Source organism: Phascolarctos cinereus, unplaced genomic scaffold, assembly GCF_003287225.1.
Source record: "Phascolarctos cinereus isolate Bilbo 61053 unplaced genomic scaffold, phaCin_HiC Scaffold_726;HRSCAF=1367, whole genome shotgun sequence".
NCBI classification, from domain to species: Eukaryota; Metazoa; Chordata; class Mammalia; order Diprotodontia; family Phascolarctidae; genus Phascolarctos; species Phascolarctos cinereus.
In genome coordinates, this window is record NW_027556098.1 from 146,107,054 (window position 1) to 146,125,851 (window position 18,798).

Consider the following 18,798-nt stretch of genomic DNA (forward strand, 5'->3'; position numbering starts at 1 on the left):
GCCGACAGGCTTCAGCTGTCTTCTCCCTCCACCTCCGTGGGCCGTTTTCTCATTGGTGAATTCCTCTGAGGAAGGGTCCACACCAGGCATCCTTCTCTACACTTCACTGACAGCCCCCTGGGGAGGTACCTTCTCCCCGGCCCCCTTCCTTTTCAGTTCTCTTCTGTGTGTTGTCTTCTCTCATTAGAATGTAAGTTCCTCGAGGAACTTTTTTTTGCTCATATCTCCAGTGCTTAGCACAGTGCCTGGCACACAGTAGGTACTTAATAAATGCTTGGGGACTCAAACTGACTTTAGGGGATTCTATCCCTAATCACTAGGAATTAAATTTAGGGACTAGAAGCTCAGAATACTTGCTCTATGTTGTTGTTAAGTTGTTTTTCAGTTGTGTTCGACTCTTTGTGACCTCGTTTGAGATTTTCTGGGCAAGGCTACTGCAGCGGTTTGCCATTTCCTTCTCCGGCTCATTTTACAGATGAGGAAACTGAGACAAACAGGTTAGGTGAGTTGTCCAGGGTCACACAGCTAATACATGTCTGAGGCCAGACTGAACTCATGAAGATGAGTCTTCCTGACTCCAGGCCTGGCATTCTATCCACTAAGCCACCTAGCTGCCCCATGGAGCATGTTGTATAGACATTAGCAATTAGGGCCAGTTTTGAATAGTGCTCCATCACTTCATCAGTCATATGCATAACATCTTCCCAAATGCTTTTTCCAGGGCTGAGGGGTCCATGAAAGAATACTGTGTTTCCTGCCCCTTTCACTGCCCCAAGTGCTTAGCAACAGTGCTTCTGGAGTCCACTATCTATAGAAAGCATTTTTGCAAATTTTTGCTTGGGACTTGGTCTCTATACTCTCAGTTTCTTTTCTGAATTATGTACAGTGCCAGGAAGATCATTGGCTTCCTGCTGCCCACCAAATCAAGTTCAAACTCTGCCTTACTTTTAAGAATAAAGGCATAAAATAATGTCAAGGATTCCACCAGAGCATCCTACCTAAAAAGCTTGACCCCTCATTACTCTACCACACGAACACTTCCTTTGAGTTATATTGGGCTTACTTTCCACCAAACACACCATGAGCATTCTACCTTCTGGCCTCAGTTCTGATCCATCCGATCCAACAGCTCATCACTACCCTCTGCCTCTCTGATTGGAGGGAAGGGCCATGAATGCCCAAACCTCCGTCTACGGAGAAGACTGAGGACAGATGACAATCCCTCGCCTGGCCGTATTACTCTGGGACTTCTCTAAGTCCTCTACCATACCCCATAATCAAGTACCTTCCCCCACTCTCCTGCCCTTTTTAGCTTCCTTTTGTGTGCATTGTCTTCTCTAAAAAGACTGTAAATTTCTCAAGGACAGAGATTGTTTCTTTTTTCATATTTGTATCCATGGCACATGGTAAATGCTTAATGCTATCCCTCTGCCCTTCTACCTATCCAACTCTTACTCTGTCTAGTAATCTTACTCTACCCAAAGGAACTTCCCTTTCTCTAACTACTTCTTTCTGTACTTTTTCTTTCTTCTGTGTTCCTAGCCTTTCTCAATTAGGAATTTATTATATATTGTCACATTAGCCTCTCATTGTTAATCTTATCTCATCAACTATAGTGTAACCTCCCTGAAGGCAAAGGCTGTGTCCCCTATTTCTATATCCCTTATAGCAGGATATAGGACTGTGTACATATTAAGCACCATATGAATACTTGTATTAATGACTGATATAAATTCCTGTGCTTATTTGTGGGCCTCTATCTTCTTTCTCCACCAAACAGAATGCTGTTTTGTGTGAAACTGCTCTCTATTCTAGCCTGAGCTCTAAATACCATTAAATACCTCTTGCTATACCATTTCTACCTTAGTTTAATGACTATTCTGAATTAGAATTCTGTGTTTGAATCTGAGAGGTATTTCTTTCTCTCCTCTTCTTCTCCTCCAGAAGCACTTCATTTCATTCTCTTCCTCCCACAAACCTACCTGTTTGTTCCCATCTCTTGGGCCAGCCTGCAGAGTCCAGGCAGAGATGACGTTGAAGGCCTTGACGACCGTGCAGGTAGGGAAGAGGGAAGCCAGGTGCTCAGCATTGGACTCCCGCTGCTGGAGGTGCTCCTGCTCTGTGCTATTGCTCACATCCACAAGGATCTTGCCCACCAGCAGGTCACTCAAACTACAGAGCGTAGAGTAGTGCTCCCGATACATGGCCACGAAGATTATTTCAGGTGTGCTCACAGCCTCTGCTTGGATGGTTACTTGGGCTGCGGCAGGAAACCACCCTGCTGTTCTTTTTGGGTTGCGGCTTCCAACCACGACTCCAAAGCCTGAGCCCACCAGGCGTGTGGCCAAAGAACGGGCAAAGTCCCCACTGCCGAGGATGCCCACGGTCTGGGCCTGGCTGGGAATCTCGGTGAGGTTAGGATTGCTCTCGAAAAGCTGACCAGAAATTAGGGGCTTGTCCATGTCTCCAGACATACTTTCAGCTGAAATGAAAAAAACAAGCAGTTTTAGCCAACTCTCCCTTCCTTAACACTCCATCATCTGTTTCAAGCTTTCACCACAAACTCATGAAGGGGGATAGAGAAATGAGTTAAGAATTTTATTTGGGAATTACAGAATTTTATATCTCCAACTGGAAAGATTTGTTGTTGGTGGTGTGTGTGTGTGTGTGTGTGTTGTGTATGTGTGTGTGTGTGTGTGTAGAAGGGGAGGTGGGGTGGGTGGGTGGTGCTGAATGAAGTCTGACTATGTTTAGAGAGTAAACTTATGGGGGCAGCTAGGTGGCACAGTAGATAAAGCACCAGCCCTGGAATCAGGAGGACCTGAGTTCAAATCTCAGCCTCGGACACATAACATTTACTAGTTGTGTGACTCTGGGCAAGTCATTTAACCCCAATTGCCTCACAAAAAGAGAGAGAAAGAGAGAGAGAGAAAGAGAGAGTGTGAGCATGTAAACTTATGGAAATATTTACCCCCCCAAAGGATATAATGCCTCATAATATTAACTGGGTTCAAGAGAGATTTAGATAGTCACAAATGATAGACTTTTGATAATTAGGAAAGCTAGAGATTTTTGAGGTGAAGGTCATATCTAAGAAAAATTAAGTCAATGAAATTTATCTATGATGCCCACCCATTTCTCTCTTTGCACTTCACTGGTCTCCCTAGACATGTATAAAGTCATCCACCCTAAAAATATTTGTTGAAAATATATATGTATGACCGTATGACCCCATCAGGGGTAATTAAACTTCAAGAAGGGATTCTTGATGATAAAAAGTGTCCTAGCAAGTTAGGGGCAGCACTGGGACTAGAACCCAGATCTCAGGATTCCTAAGTCAGTCTTCTTTCACTCTTATTGTGTTTGTTGCCCATCTCTTTTTTCACACACACACACACACACACACACACACACACACACACACACACACACCCATATATGCCACACTTACTCTTCCTTTTCCCCAGATCAATGCCACATACATTTACAGAATGTTAAAGCTGGAATAAGACCTTAGATCATCCAAGCTGACCCCGTTATTTTGTGAGACAGAAGCCGAGTCCAAGATCTTATCAGTGAGAAAGCCAGAGCTAGAACCCAGGTTTAGTGTCCCCTTCCCCTTATCCTATGGCTCTTTACCTTCCTGGATAAAACCTGTCAAAGAGAAGTTTGGGGTGACAGGACCATGTAAGGATATCATTGCACTCGTCCATGGCCATGGCCCTAGGGCTTAAAAGAAATGTAATGGCCGCAATTCAGTCTCTATCCTTCCATTTAGACTCTCTCGAGATGGTGTATCGATATGTCTGTGGATAGGGGTGGCAGGGCACTTAGACCCCTCTTCTAACAGCAGACACAAAGCTGGTCTTTTTATGGAGGGACAGAGTAGACAGCTTTCTATATGGTGTAAATTGTAGGGTCTGAGGAGGATCTGCACCCAGATATCTCTGTCACCATTTCTGGCAGGCATCTGATTCCACTATTGGAAACACTGCTTTCCTGTATTTTATCTTCCATTAAAATGAACATATCACTGGGAGCAGTATAAGAGAGAGCCTGATGGACTCTTCGTATTACAGGGATTACACTGTCAAGGGTTCTTAACCTTACTATCGGGGTTATACTACCAGAAGTCTGTAAACTTGATTTGGGGGGTTGTTTTGGATTTAGTATTTGGTAACTGCATTTCAGGATAATTTGTTTTCTTTGTAAACCTATGTATTTTATTATTCTGGGAAAGGTTCCATAAGTTTCTACAGACTGCCAAGGTGCCATCACACACATGCACATGCATTTACAGAATATTAAAGCTGGAATAAGACCTTAGATCATCCAAGCTGACCCTGTATTTTATCACACACACACACACACACACACACACACACACACACACACACACGGATGAAAGTAGAAGGAGACCTGGATTTACAGTCAAAGGACCTGAACTGAACCCCAGCTTTGCCACTTACTCTCTAGGTGACCTAAGGCTTGACCACTTTACCCACTTGGGCTTCAGTTTCCTCATCTGAAAAACAAGAGCTTTGGATTCTAAGGTCCCTTCCATCTCTAAATTTATGACTCTTTAGTTCCTTGTCTCACTTTCATGGCTTTATGTCTTTAAATCTCAAGGAAAAGATCCCGAGGGTGGGTTTTTATTAGAGGAGTGAGAAGGGAACTGTGTACCTGATTGGAGTAGGAAGGAATGAACAGTCAATAGAGTGAAGATAGAAAAAGCAGAACAGGACAGTGCGGGCAAACTTTGTTATGATGGAAAGAACACTGGACTTGCAGGCTGAAGACTGGGGTTCAAATCCTGGCTTTGCTGTTTGCTAATAAATGTAGTTTTATAGGTGCTAATGACCCCTCTAAGCTCCTGTTTCTTCATTTGTAGAAAATGGAACAATAATACCTATTTACTTCATAGAAAGTGCTTTGTTAGAAGCATAACAACCCTGTGAGACAGATATTATCCCCATTTTACTGGTGAGAAAACTTGGGCCTGGAAGGGCAGCCAGGTGGCATAGTGAATAGAGTGCTGGGCCTGAGTCAGGAAGACTTATCTTCCTGAATTTACATCTGGCCTAAGACACTAGCTGTGTGACCCTGGGCAAGTTACTTAATCCCTATTTGCCTCAGTCTCCTCATCTGTAAAATGGGGATGCACTGGAGGAGGAAATGGCAAACCACTTCATTTAAATATGCAAAGATTTTTTTTTCAAAGGATTGTATATGAAACCATGAACTTCTGTTGTATACGTAGTTTGTTTTCAATAAATGTATATTATATATGATAGTAGTAACACACTTGCTCTATTTATATTTCCTTTTGAACTTTTTCCTGGGTATTTTTAATGTTTTATTGATGCACTTTTCTTTCCTTTTATAATTTACCTCTGTTATTACCCACTAATTCCCCCTACTCCCTGCTGTCAAATAGAAATCCTCCTGTGTAACAAGTAAATACAGTCTACAAGAACAAATTAAGGATTCTATGATCCTATGAACATCTGAAAAAAATGTCTGTCTCCTGTACCTCTGGCCCAGCAAGTCAAGAATCATACAAACAGGAGCAAAAAAGAGACATTCTCTGCCCTTAAGAAGCTTGTAATCAAATGGGGGACATAAAAAAGAACATAAAAGGAAGCTGGGGGAGGGGAGTATGCTGGAGAAGAAAGTCTGAAGAGTCAGGAATGAAAGAGTGAATATAGCTGGCTTGGGATCCTTTCAGGAGAAGCAACCAATCAGAGGAAGGGACCTCAGGTGTGGAAGGATCTTGCAGGGTGAGGAGGCTGCTGGAGAAGGTTAGAGAAAGAGGTCTGAAGAGTCAGGAGTGAGCCTCACTGAGAGAAGAATGAAGGAGTTAAGATCACCTCCCAACCAAAAGTTGTGAAGGCAGTCTGTGCCTCTGCTCCTCAAGAAGAATGAGATGGGACCAGTGAGTGAGGATTGTCCTGCCTCTGAGTTCTTTCTCCAAAAAAGCTATCCTGTCACCCTAAATGATTCACTGGGAGCTTCAAAGCCCAAGGTAGGGCGCTAGCCACTAACAAAACTTTGAGATTATCCAATTTTGTCTTCTGCCCCTCCTTACCTCCCTTTTCTTTACATCTTTTATAAGCTGCCTTCACTTCACTTCCAAACCCTTATACTGCCCTCATCTCTCTGTCAAGGATGCTGTTGTTATTTAGTCATTTTCAGTTGTGTCCAACTCTCTGTGACCCCATTTGGGATTTTCTTGGCAAAGATACTGGAGTGATTTGCCATTTCTTTCTCTAGCTCATTTTATAGATGAGGAAACCCTTCAAGGATAGTAATCTCATTAATTTATTCACACTTGAGTGTGAATGCCCAGGTAAGTTTCACCAGAGCATTTGGATTTTATGGGAGAAGTATGAAGGTAATACTTTTCCACAGAAACTTTGGTCTCTGCAGATAAGATTCTGTGCATACATTTATTTTGTATGTAGAAGACAAAGAATAACACAGCCCTTTCCCTTGAGGGGAACTTAAAGACCAGCTGAAGAGCAAAACCAGTAAAGTGTGATAATAGTGCCATATGAAAGGAATAAATGCAATTCTATACAGGTTCTGAGAAGGGATACTTTAAATTAGAGGAATTAGGAGAAAGCTTTAAGAAGGAGGCAATATTTCAGTTGGATGTTGAAAGAACCCTGTATTAAAAAAAAAAGAACCCTGTAAAGTTGATTCTTTTGAACCTAAGGACTTACCTGTGTTATATGTTGTCATATTAGATTCAGTGCAGTGTTTTAGCCAGTCAAAATCTGTTGAGATTCGGTCACCTCAAGTGTTAGTTACCCCTCTCAGTTTTGTTTCCACCTGCAAATCTGATCATCATTTATGACTTTATTGCCCAGTCACTTAAATTAATTAATTAAATTAATAGGGCAGATCCCTGAGACATTCCACTAGCAACTACCTTCCAAGATGGCATTAATGATGGCTCATTGGGTCTAATCCCAATGGAAGAGATCTGTTCTGCCTAGCCTCAGAGGGCAGGACCAGGAGCAGTAGGTGGAAGTTTCAAAGACCTTTTTTTCAAAAAAATAATTAATTTATTTTTAGTTTTCAACATTCACTTCCCTAAGATATTGAGTTTTAAATTTTCTCCCCCTTCTTCTCCCCCCTCCCCAAGATGGCAAGTAATCTGATATAGGCTCTACTTATACATTCATATTAAGCATTGTTTCACATTAGTCATAATGTATAGAAGAATTAGAACTAATGGGAGAAACCACCAGAATGAAGCAATAAAACAAAACAACAAAAGAAAAGGAGAGCAAACAGTCTGCTTCCATCTACATTCAGACTCCATAGTTCTTTCTCTGGATGTGGATAACATTTTCCATCATGAATCTTTTGGAGATGTCTTAGATCCTTGCATCACTGAGCCGCGCCAAGTCTGTGAATGGTAGTCATTGCACAATGTGGCTGTTACTGTGTAAAATATTGTCCTGATTCTGCTCACTTCACTCAGCATCAGTTCATATAAGTCTTTTCGAAGCTCTTCTGAAATCCGCTTGCTCATTATTTCTTATAGCACAATAGTATTCCATTACATTCATATACCACAGCTTGTTCAGCCATTCCCCAATTGATGGGCATCCTCTCAATTTCCAATTCTTTGCTACCACACTAAGAGCTGCTATAAATATATTTGTGCATGTGTGTTCTTTTCCCATTTTTATGATCTCTTTGGAATACAGACCTAAGTGGTATTGCTAGGTCAAAGGGTATAGCCCTTTGGGCATAGTTCTAAATTGGTGTCCAGAATGGCTGGATCAGTTCACAATTCTACCAACAATGCATTAGTGTTCCAATCTTCCCACATTTTCTCCAACATTTATCATTTTCCTATTTGGTCACATAAGCCAATCTGAGAGGTGTGATGTGGTACCTCAGAGTTGTTTTGATTTACATTTCTCTGATCAAGTGATTTAGAGCATTTCTTCATATTCTTCATATTAATTTCTTCCTCTGAAAACCACCTGTTCATATCCTTTGACCATTTATCAATTGGGGAATTACTTGTATTCTTATAAATTCAACTCAATTCTCTCTATACATATTTTAGAAATGAGGCCTTTATCAGAGACACTGGCTGTAAAAATTGTTTCCAGACTTTCTGCTTCCCTTCTAATCTTGATTGCACTGGCTTTGTGCAAAAACTTTTCAATTTAATGTATTCAAAATTATCCATTTTGCATGTCATAATGTTCTCTATCTCTTGTTTGGTCATAAATTCTTCCCTTCTCCATAGATCTGATAGGTAAATTATTCCTTGCTCTCCTAGTTTGCTTATAGTATCAGTCTTTATATCTAAATCATGAACCCATTTTGACTTCATCTTTGTATGGAGTGTAAAATATTGGTCTATGCCTAGTTTCTGCCATACTATTTTCTAGTTTTCCTGGCAATTTTTGTTAGTGAGTTCTTATCCCAGAAGCTGGAGTCTTTGGATTTGCCAAAATTTATCTTTATTATTTATAGTAGATTACGATAGTTGTTGACTGTTGTGTCTTACATACCTAACCTATTCCACTGATCTACCATGAGATTTAGTTTTGATGTAAGAATACACTTGTAGGATCATGAGTGTAGAGCTGACAGGGAACATTGAGGTTTTTTAGTCCGTTTTACACATGAGGAAACTGAGGTTCAAAAAAGTTAGGTAACTTGCCCAAGTCACACAGCTAGTAAATATCTGAAGCAAGATTTGATTCCAGGTCTTCCTGACTCTAAGGCCAGCATTTTATTCACAACCGCCTGCTGCCTTTAGCTTCTCCCTGACTAGAGGTCTTCTGACAAAAGCTGGAGAGTCATGTTTTGGGGATGTTATAGAGAATATTCATGGTCAGGTATAATAAGTTGGACTGCATGGCCTCAGGGGTCCCTTCCAACTCAGGAGATTCCATAATCCTATGAACCAAAAATAGTGTGTGTATCCTTCAAATCAAATCCCTACAGCTTGCATGAAACAAAAAATAAGATTTTTCATCTGACACAAATATAACCCTAAGAATAAAATCACAAGGTCTAATTTAACCCTGGAAGGTGTTATTCTGGGCTGTTTTTGAACACTTCTTATGTAGAGAGTGACTTCCTGAAAAAGGCAGAGTGACCTGGTAGAAATGTAAAGTCTGGAGGCCTGAGTAATTGTCTTGGTTCTGCCTCTAATTAGCTGGATAAGTGACTTCAACTGTGTGGGCCACAGCTTCCTCATCTGCAAGACAGTCAGTGTAGGTGAAATGATCTCTCAAGTTATGTCTACATGTCACATTCTATGATTCCAAGAAAACTCAATGATCTTTAGTAGGGAAGGACTTTGGCCTCATCAAGAGAATTAATAAAGATAGCCAATGTCAGTCACTGGGATGTAGAATACTCCTCTTAGCCCAGCTCATGTGCCATCTTAATCATAGATAGTCCTTCTCTGACTCTTCCAACCCACACTTAACTTCCCTGAATCCATCTTTCACAACTAGAGACCATTCAGCATTTGGTTGTTTTCTGTTTTATGTGTGTATGTTCTGTTTCCCTAGATTCCTGATGGCAGAGCCCATGTCTTAAACTTCTCTTGTTCTCCCTACCCCTTCCACTTCTCAATGCCAACATGGAGCTGTACTCCCTGCAGGCATTGTGGATAGTGTTGTGAGTCAGGAAGAATTGGATTTGAACCTCACTTACTTGTTCCATGCCCTGTCCCACTTACTAGCTATGTGATCATAGGCAAATGCTTAAATATGAAAATATGTAAATCACTTTGCAAACTTTAAAGACCTTGATAAATATCATTATTATTCCTTGTTACCTGAAATTACCTATAAAAGCAAGGAGTTTGATTCAGTGACTTGCAAAGGTCTCTGAGAATTCATTATATCAACCCCTCTGACATGTGGACATCTACTTCTGGATTATGAACTCCACAGGAGATAGGATGATGATCAGATTCATGAGATGAGGGCTGGGGGAGGTATCTAATTGCACACTCTGCCAGAGAGTATATATCCTGAATATAGACCTGTAGACTCCCTCCTTATTAGGGTCTGAGTACTGTCTATAGACAGTTAAGACATGGCAGCTGAGGGGCCTGGTGACTGATTGACATTGTAATTGTAACTCCACACTCACCATGTTGCAAGCATGTTATCTACCCATTATGAACTACATTTCCTGGCATGGATGACACAATATCTATTTCTTCTGATGGCTTGAAATACCATTTGGATCTCACCCCTTTGGTCTGTGTCAGTTTACTAATTCACTCAACTAATTCTGAGTCAGTCGGTCTAACAGGACAGCTGTGGAATGCATGAACCAAAGCCACAGAAAATCCAAAAAATTATTTCAGAGTCCCTCTCTGAGTTGGAAGAGAATTCAGGAATCATATTGTCTGATTTGGCTTGGGCTAAAATTTAAAAGAATTTCTGACCTCTGAGAGACTGTAGATCAAACTGGGTCAGAGGTAGCTAGCCAGGGTTAGGGTAGGGCCATCAAGTAGATAGCCTAGCAGGGTAACACTGACTACAGGAAATCTGCAATGTGGCTGCAGTAGAGGTGACTCCTTTTGAGTATATGCTAAATCAAGTCGGTTTTAAGCTACTCTCACCCTCCAGGTTTTGTGGTCAATGACTGATAAGCACAGAAAGTCCTATAAAGACTTTCACACAGACTAAAAAATAATATACATTCTGACCGAGAGACCCCACGGTTGGGCATATACCTCATAGAGACAGAAAACAGAAAGGTCCCATATAAAAACAAAATATTTATGACAGCATTGCTTGTATTAACAAAAACAAACTAAAAATACAACATGGGTGGAGGGTTAGTGAGCCATCCTCTGGGAGTGCCTGATGCATGTAGATTGGAGAGGCCAACTTTCTCCACTTCAGAGCACCTGCAGGTATTGTGTACCTGGAACTAGAATTAATGCATGCATGAAAGCCACTAGCCTACTAATTTGATATTTTTCCTTCCCCCCCTTTCCTAAATTTCCTAGGAATCTCTTGCAATCAGGAGTTATCTCCCCACATTCAATGGAGACAACATCACATAACTGTCCTTCAGGGGTCTGCCAAATATCCCTGGGGTTGGGGTTACACTCGTACTACCCACTTCATGGGATTATTGTGAGGGAAGCACTTTGTAAACTCTGACCACCCCTGCTGGAAGTGATCTGCTTCCCCTGAACACCTGGAACACTAATCATCTGTACCCACCATTTGGCATTTAGCCTATGTAGCCTTCCTGCCTCATGCTGTTCATGAAGTGATCTCCAGTCTACAAGTGCTCTGATGACAAGGGAAAGGGGGTGGTCTTTGACATGCCTTTGTATCTCTCCTATTGGACTTGGAGTCCAATAGTTTGGGGTTGATTTTGCCTTCAGAATTAAGGCCTTTGAATCAGATACCCACGCAGGCATGGAAGGAAAGTCATTGCAGAGAAAGGAAGTAATTTCCTAACCATATAGAACAGAGGAAAAGATAAAAACAAACCAGGCCCTCCTTGGGGATGGGAGGAGACCAGAGCTCACTGCAAATGTTTTCATTGCCTGATTTGATTTTTATTTTAAAACAATCCTTACAGAAAAATGTCAACAACAGCCAGATAATTCCATTTTGTTGGAACGGAAGGGAATGAAGCCATGCTGAGGCAGTTGAGAAGTAGTGGAAGTGAGTGCAGTGTGGTGCAGTGGAAAGAGCTGGATTTGAACTCCAAGAACCTGGATTCAGATCCTGCCACTGCCACTTAACTCCCTATGTGATCTTGGGCATGTCACTTAACTTCCCTGTTTTCTTATATATAAAATAAGGGGGTTTGAATAAGTGACCTCAAAGATACATTTCACCTCTAAGTCTATAACCATATGACAGGCCAAAGATTCCTTATAGAAAGTGGAAAGTTTCCTTTGGCAGCAAAGCCAGAGAACACAGATTTCTGAAAGCACTGATGGAAGCCTAGAGGCTGTTATATTGGGAAGAGAGAGGGCAGGGAACCTCAGAAAATGAAGACTGTTGATATTACAAATAGACAAAACAGACCATTTTGATTATGTGAAATTATAAACCTTTTGTACAAACAAAACCAATGTAATTAGAGTAAGACTGGGGAAAAACAGAAGGTTATTGGGGGGAAAAGCTTCATATCTAATCTCCAACCAAAGTTTGCTATTTAAGACATACAAGGAATTGATATATATATATATATATATATGAAAATATAAGACCTAGAACTATTCCACAAAAGATAAGTGATCAAAGGATATGAACAACAAGAAATGCAAACAAACAATCTATCAGCATGTTTTTAAAAAAATTCTTCAAATTATTAACAACAAGGTAAATATCAATTAAAACAACTCTGAAAAACCTGGAAAGACTTGTATGGACTGATGCTGAGTGAACTGAGCAGAACCAGGAGAACATTGTACACAGTAACAGCCACATTGTGTGATGACTGACTTTGGTAGACTTAGCTCTTCTCAGCAATACAATGATCTAAGGCAATTCCAAAAGATTCGTAATGGAAAATGCTATCCACATTCAGAGAAAGAACTATGGAGTCTGAATGCAGATCAAAGCATACTATTTTCTCTCTTGTAGTGTTGCCTTTTGTTCTGATCTTCTTTCACAATATGACTTATGTAAAAATGTTGAATATTATTGTACATGTATAAGCTTTATCAGATTTCATGATGGCTTGGTGAGGGGAAAAATTTGGAACTCAAAACCTTCTAAAGGTGAATGTTGAAAACCAAAACAACAACAAAACAGCTCTTGAGATTTCCATGCAGAGCTATCTAAATAGCAAAGATGATAACTGATGGAAGGGAAGAGTCAGTGTTGGAGGGACTGGGGCAAGATAGGCCCCACTAATTACATTGAGATTGATCTATGAATGAGTGAATATGGCACTATGTGTGAAAGTTAACCTTCATATTCTTTGACTCAGCATTTCTACTACTATCTCAAGGAGGTCAAAGCCAGAGAAAGGTCTATAAGATACTAAAATATTTATAGTCACATTTATATAGCCCAAAACTAGAAACAAATCAAGCACCCATGAATTGGAGGAATGGATAATGATAATGATGGTGATGATGATGATGATGATAGCTCCAGCCAAATGGATTGCTCCCTATTCTCCAAACATCTAGTTTGTTTGAACTCTGCCCTGCCAGAATACAACCTGCACCCCATGGCTCAGCCCAAATACTACCCCCTTCTTGAAACCCTCCTAATTCTTCCCCAGCCAGATGTGATCTCTCATTTGATCTCCTTTAATATTTTCTTTTTATCTCAATACTGTACTTATTATATTCTACCTTGTATTATCAGTATCCACTTACATGCCTTCTCTTCCTCAACCATGAAAGAGAGAACTGGTTTGATTCATTGTTGTATCACCCATAACACCTAAACACATACTGAACCTCTCAATTCTCAATAAATGTTAAATAAGTTTAAACTGATGAATTTTTTTTAGAGGCCAAAAAAAACAAATACAACTTCTTGTATTTATCATTCAATTGACACATTTGTTAAGTGCCTATTTATGTCACTCACTGGGTGAAGGATACAGTTCCATATAATATGAAAGACATGGGCATGAAAGGAAGGAAAGGAAGTGAAAGAAAGAAAGAAGGAAGACCCACCTCTGTTGAGCTAACAAAACCAATAGTGAAATCATTCACTATGTAGTGATAGTTGGTGGACCTGAGTTGAGCCATTCTGGAGAACAATATGGAATTACATAATAAAGTTACAAAAATGTTCAGATCCTTTGATTTGGCAATCCCCCTTGCAAGGAGACAAGTAAAAGGAAGAAGAAGTCAATTTATACAAAAACACTCATTGCAGCACTATTTGCCAAAGCAGAAAACTGGAAACCAAGTCTGTGTGTGCCCAACAATGCAGGCTTGGCGAAATGTTCTGTGATACATGAACATAATGGATTATTATTGAGTTGCATGGAATAAAAAATATGGAAAGAACTGTCTGAAGTGATGCAGACTGAAAAAAGCAGAACCCAAAGGAGCTGTGACTACAGCTGGGTTGCTGGACATCAAAAAAGCAACAAACCTCATGGTACTTACCTATCATGGCCAATGTTAGTGCTACCTTTCTTGTTAAACTAAAGGCACAGGGTGCAAAGATTTGTAACCGTTTAAAAATATTTTGTTTAAATCATTTTGGTGTTGGGAAGGATTGTAAGTTTATTTTTTATTGTTCTTAAGATTTTCCTTGAGTTGTCTTTGGTTGTTACATATTTGTTTTTTGACAGAAGTTAAAGTAAAAAATGTATCCATAAAATAAAATTTAAAACAATGACACTTTTTTTGTGTGTGTATTCATTGTTTTTCATCTCAATATAGGCCTAAGAACCTCAAGTCCCTTTGGGAGAAAGAAGGGTATAAACCTTAAATCGAATAAATAAAAAATAACACCTCAATAAAAGTGTTTTTGTAATTGACTTAATTCTTAAGCCCCGAGCTGAGGTTTTTTTCCTCCAGGCAAGCCTGGTCTGCCAATTTGTAAATGGGGCAGTTTTGGTACATCAAATCTGTCAAGTTCCCAAATCCATTCCTTAAGGCTGTGTCCTTCTACCTCATCTGTTCTACCCCACCATATTGTTGTAATCCAGCCATCCCTTTTCATATAGAAGATGAAAGAGTGAGAGCCTGCAAAGGGTCTGGGTGTCTCCTCTAACCACAGAGATCAGTGAAGAAAGAATGGGCTGAAAGCACAGGAAAGGGAAATTAATAAGGAGAAATACAAAACTCTACTGAGTAGGGATTACAGTTTAGGTTAATTACCCAATCAGTCAATAAGCATTTATTAAGCACCTACTATGTTCCAGCCACTGTGGTGGAAATACAAAGAAAGGCAAAAAGATGGTTCATGCTCCCAAGGAACTCAAGTCTGATAGAGGAGACAACATGAAAACAACTATGTATAGATAGACAGACAGACAGATAGATAGATAGATAGATAGATAGATAGATAGATAGATAGATAGATAGATAGACAGATAGACAGACAGACAGACAGACAGATAGATAGATAGATAGATAGATAGATAGATAGATAGATAGATAGATAGAAAGAAAGAATAAACTAGAGAGAACCAATAGAGGGAAGACACACTATCATTACGGTGGATCAGGAAAGGCTTCTCATAGAAGATGGGAACCTGCAGAAACATGTCAGCTAGGAGCAAGGAGACTTTAAGAGTGGCTTCACAGATTTGAGTTAAAAAACAGCTTAGGGATTCTCTAGGGCAGATGTTTTTCACCTTGAGAGCAGAGGCTATATACATACATACATACATACATACATACATACATACATATATATATATATATATATATACATACACACACATACATACACACACACACACACACACACACACACACACATATATATATATATATATATATATATATATATATTTGCCTTTGTATCCCAAGTGTTTAGCACAACACATAGTAGGCACTTAATAAGTGCTAGTTGTCTGACTGACTTCTATGTCATAGGCTCTCTTGGCAGTTTGGTAAAATCTATCAACCCCTTCTCAGAATAATATTTTTAAATGCATAAAATACATAGGATTATAAAGGAAACCAATTATATTGAAATATAGTTATAAAAATGTATGTGTATATATATATGTATATCTATATGTGTGCATGTGTATGTTACAGAAGTACCCCTGAGATTAATATGTTTGTTTTCTGTGAGTTACCTTACCGGCAGATGCACTGGCCACAAAGTAACTCATAGAAAACAGACACATTAATTTCAAGGTTACAATGTGTACATGCTCAGACTCCAAGTTAAGAACTCCTGCACTAGTTTAACACTCTTATTTTTACAAATTAGGAAACTGAGACCCAAAGAGGGGAAGCAACTTGTCCAAGGTCACATAGATAAACTGTGAACTCTAATCTTGGCTCTCCATTGACCTCAGGAAGTCAGATGACCTTTCTGAGCCTCAGTATCCTTATCTGTAAAATGAGGGTTAGATTATCTAAGATTGCTTCCAGCAGTTTTTTGCTTTCAGTTTTTCTTCTCCCCAGTTTACCACCCCATTCCTAATTCTTTCCCATTATCCTGGGATTACCATCAGTATAAACTGTCAAAAGCATGAGTATTCCTGCTTGCCAAATCATGACAAAGCAATTCCCCAAGTAATTTAGGAATCTTCAGGTCTCTGGCACCTATTGGTCTGTCTGTTCTCTCCTTGTCTTCTCCTTTGTCTGTCTGTCTGTCTCTCTTCCCTCTTTGTCTCTGTGTGTGTGTCTCTCAGTGTCTCTCTCTCTCTCTCCCCTCCCTTCTCCCCGCTTTGTCTCTGTGTGTATGTCTCTCAGTCTTTCTCTCTCTCTCTCCTCCCAATACCTATTTGCTGGCTTCTTCAATATGAATCCTTTACATGTTTGGAATTTTAAGCCTGAGAACTGGAAAGAACCTCACTGGTTAAATCTGGAAAGTATTTTGTTCTGGCTCAGTCATTTTTAGAAAACTCATTACTTTGGTTGTGGCTCAAGCAAAAACTTCAATAAATTCAATAAATATTGTTTGGGTTTGTTTCATGTAAATGAGTTTGGTGCCTTCTGGTTTAGCAGTTGTTTCAAGCCCTTCCTTCTTAGCATTGAGACAGCCAAGCTCGAGGGGATTTTCTCAGAATTGTTTTTTACCAAGGATGCAGATCTTGAGGGGTTTGGGAAAATGACTTTTCCAGAGAACTAAAAAGGCCTAGGGCTTAATAGGGGAAGAATTGATAAGTAGAATAAGGAAAGGACCAAGCCCAGCATTAAAGAAAACCTAGTAAACCCTTGAAAAATGATTCACTATGCCCTGTTTCTCTACCTGCTAATGACAACAGCTCACATTTACACAGCACTTTAAGGTTAACAGAGTGTTTTTATGCCAAAGGCTAGATTCTGTCATTTTGACCCTCCCATTTTATAGAGGTGAAAACTAAGACTCAGAGAAGGTAAGTGAGCTGGGGCTCAGAAAGGCAGCTTGTCTTTAACCATGTATACAAAGCTAGTAAGTAGCAGAATCAGGGCTCAAATAATGGTCTCCTGACTTCAAAAGTAGTCCTCTTCCCATTGTTCCGTACTGCCTCTTGAAAAAAAAAATCGAAGCTGATTTCCAGGGCAAATAATCTGTTTTTGCTGTTTTTGCAAGAGGCTCAAAGAGATCTTTGCTAGGAGCAGGAAAGACTGTACTTAAGTTACCACGCAGGTGCTATTGCCTTCTCTAGGGTTGTTCCCTGCCTCCTCTGCTCTTATCCAGTTAATTACCAGTCAGCTGGGACTAACTTGCTTTTTTTCTTTCTTTTCTTTTTTTCTCTCTCTCTACTTTTCCTCTGTGAAAAGCAGAAATAGATGCAGCTAAATCAATACACTGTGCTCTCTGCTGAATGGAAAGACTGAAAATTCTAAAAATGGGCTGTACGATAATGGCCCAGAGGTAGTGTGTACTTCCCTCTAAGACAATGAACAAAAATGCTTTTCTGTTTGGGAACGGGAGAGAGTGGGAAACATGTGTTGACAGTAGCCTTTAAAAGGCACTTTTTCAACCAGGTGTCAAACTGTGCTGAGACACTCTTCAGTTCCTGTGTAATGGAGAAAGGAAAAGGGTTTGGAGTCCCAGATCTAGCACCAACTAGCTGTGTGACCCTGGCTAACTTACTCTACCTCTCTGGGCTTTGGATTTCCTAAATCTGTAAAATAAAGTGAATTGGACTATGTGATCTCTAAGGTCCCAATCAGCTATTAAAAACCCATGAATTTACTTTACTAAGAGGAAATTCTGAATGCCGTTGACATCTGCCATTCCCACCTCCTCCTCCCCTACCCCCCCCACAACATCTTGACAACCCCCTTGCTACCCAGGGCAGAAATAATGTCCTGGAACACTTAACCCTTTCAGTTTCTTGGAACTCCTTCTCCCCACCCCATACTTAGGGCTGCTAAGGTCCTGGTTGGTGAATACCTCAAGGGCTCCCAACTATACTGAAACCCATGTTTCACCTTACTCCCCCACTTATCTTCTTGCCAAATGTTTACACACACTCCTTCCCTTCCAGTTTCCTCAACCTCCGTTCCCCCAGATACTTTGTTTTATAGTGAATGATTAGGAATTTTAGGATTATGAAGTCTTACAGTGGGTAAAGGCTGCTCCCTAATGCTGTCCCCAATTCCTCTTCTGTGACACTGGATTTTCAAAGGCAGGTGAACCCCACTACTAGCTTAGTCCTTTTGCTGTCTGGCTCAGGCAGAAGGGCAAAGACTGTGGGGGGTGAGACACAAGAGACAAAGCACTCCTTATTCTGGGGACTTTTGCATAAGATCAAATGTGACATGGAGCCCTAGGGAGCTGGTTTTTCTCATGTGCTTGCTGTTCCTGGATTTAGTATGATTAGCTCAGGGACACATGCTCCCAGTGTTTTTTGTTTGTTTGTTTTTTAGTGGGCCAACTCAAGTTCCACCTACCCCAGTAAGCCTTCCCAGATCACTCTTGACCACACTGACTTTTCCCCTCCTTTGAACCCCCCACACCCCCGGCACTCAGAATTAATAGCATTCATTTTGGTTTCATCTATTGCCTCATTGTTTCATGTGTATCTCTGTCTCTCTTGTCTATCCTACTAGAAAGTAAACTCCCAAAGGATAGGGAAAATACCTTATATTGTGCCTATATTCCCAACAACACCCGGCATAGTGTCAGACACTTTAAAAGCCCTAAACATTTGCTCAAAGTCACAAGG

The 18,798-nt window shown here is 40.3% G+C and overlaps 1 protein-coding gene across 4 annotated transcripts in view; it reads right to left on the bottom strand.

Moving 5' to 3' along the window:
* The window catches only part of STEAP3 (STEAP3 metalloreductase), a 70,117-nt gene that overhangs the window by 20,089 nt on the left and 31,230 nt on the right, over positions 1-18,798 (bottom strand). For 3 of the 4 annotated variants that reach the window (XM_020963115.2, XM_020963117.2, XM_020963118.2), the window contains exon 2: positions 1,983-2,482. In XM_020963115.2, coding sequence (XP_020818774.1) covers positions 1,983-2,482 — 500 coding nt within the window. Of the gene's footprint in view, positions 1-1,982; positions 2,483-6,725; positions 6,827-18,798 lie in introns of those variants that run through there. The other variant, XM_020963116.2, reaches the window with a different exon arrangement.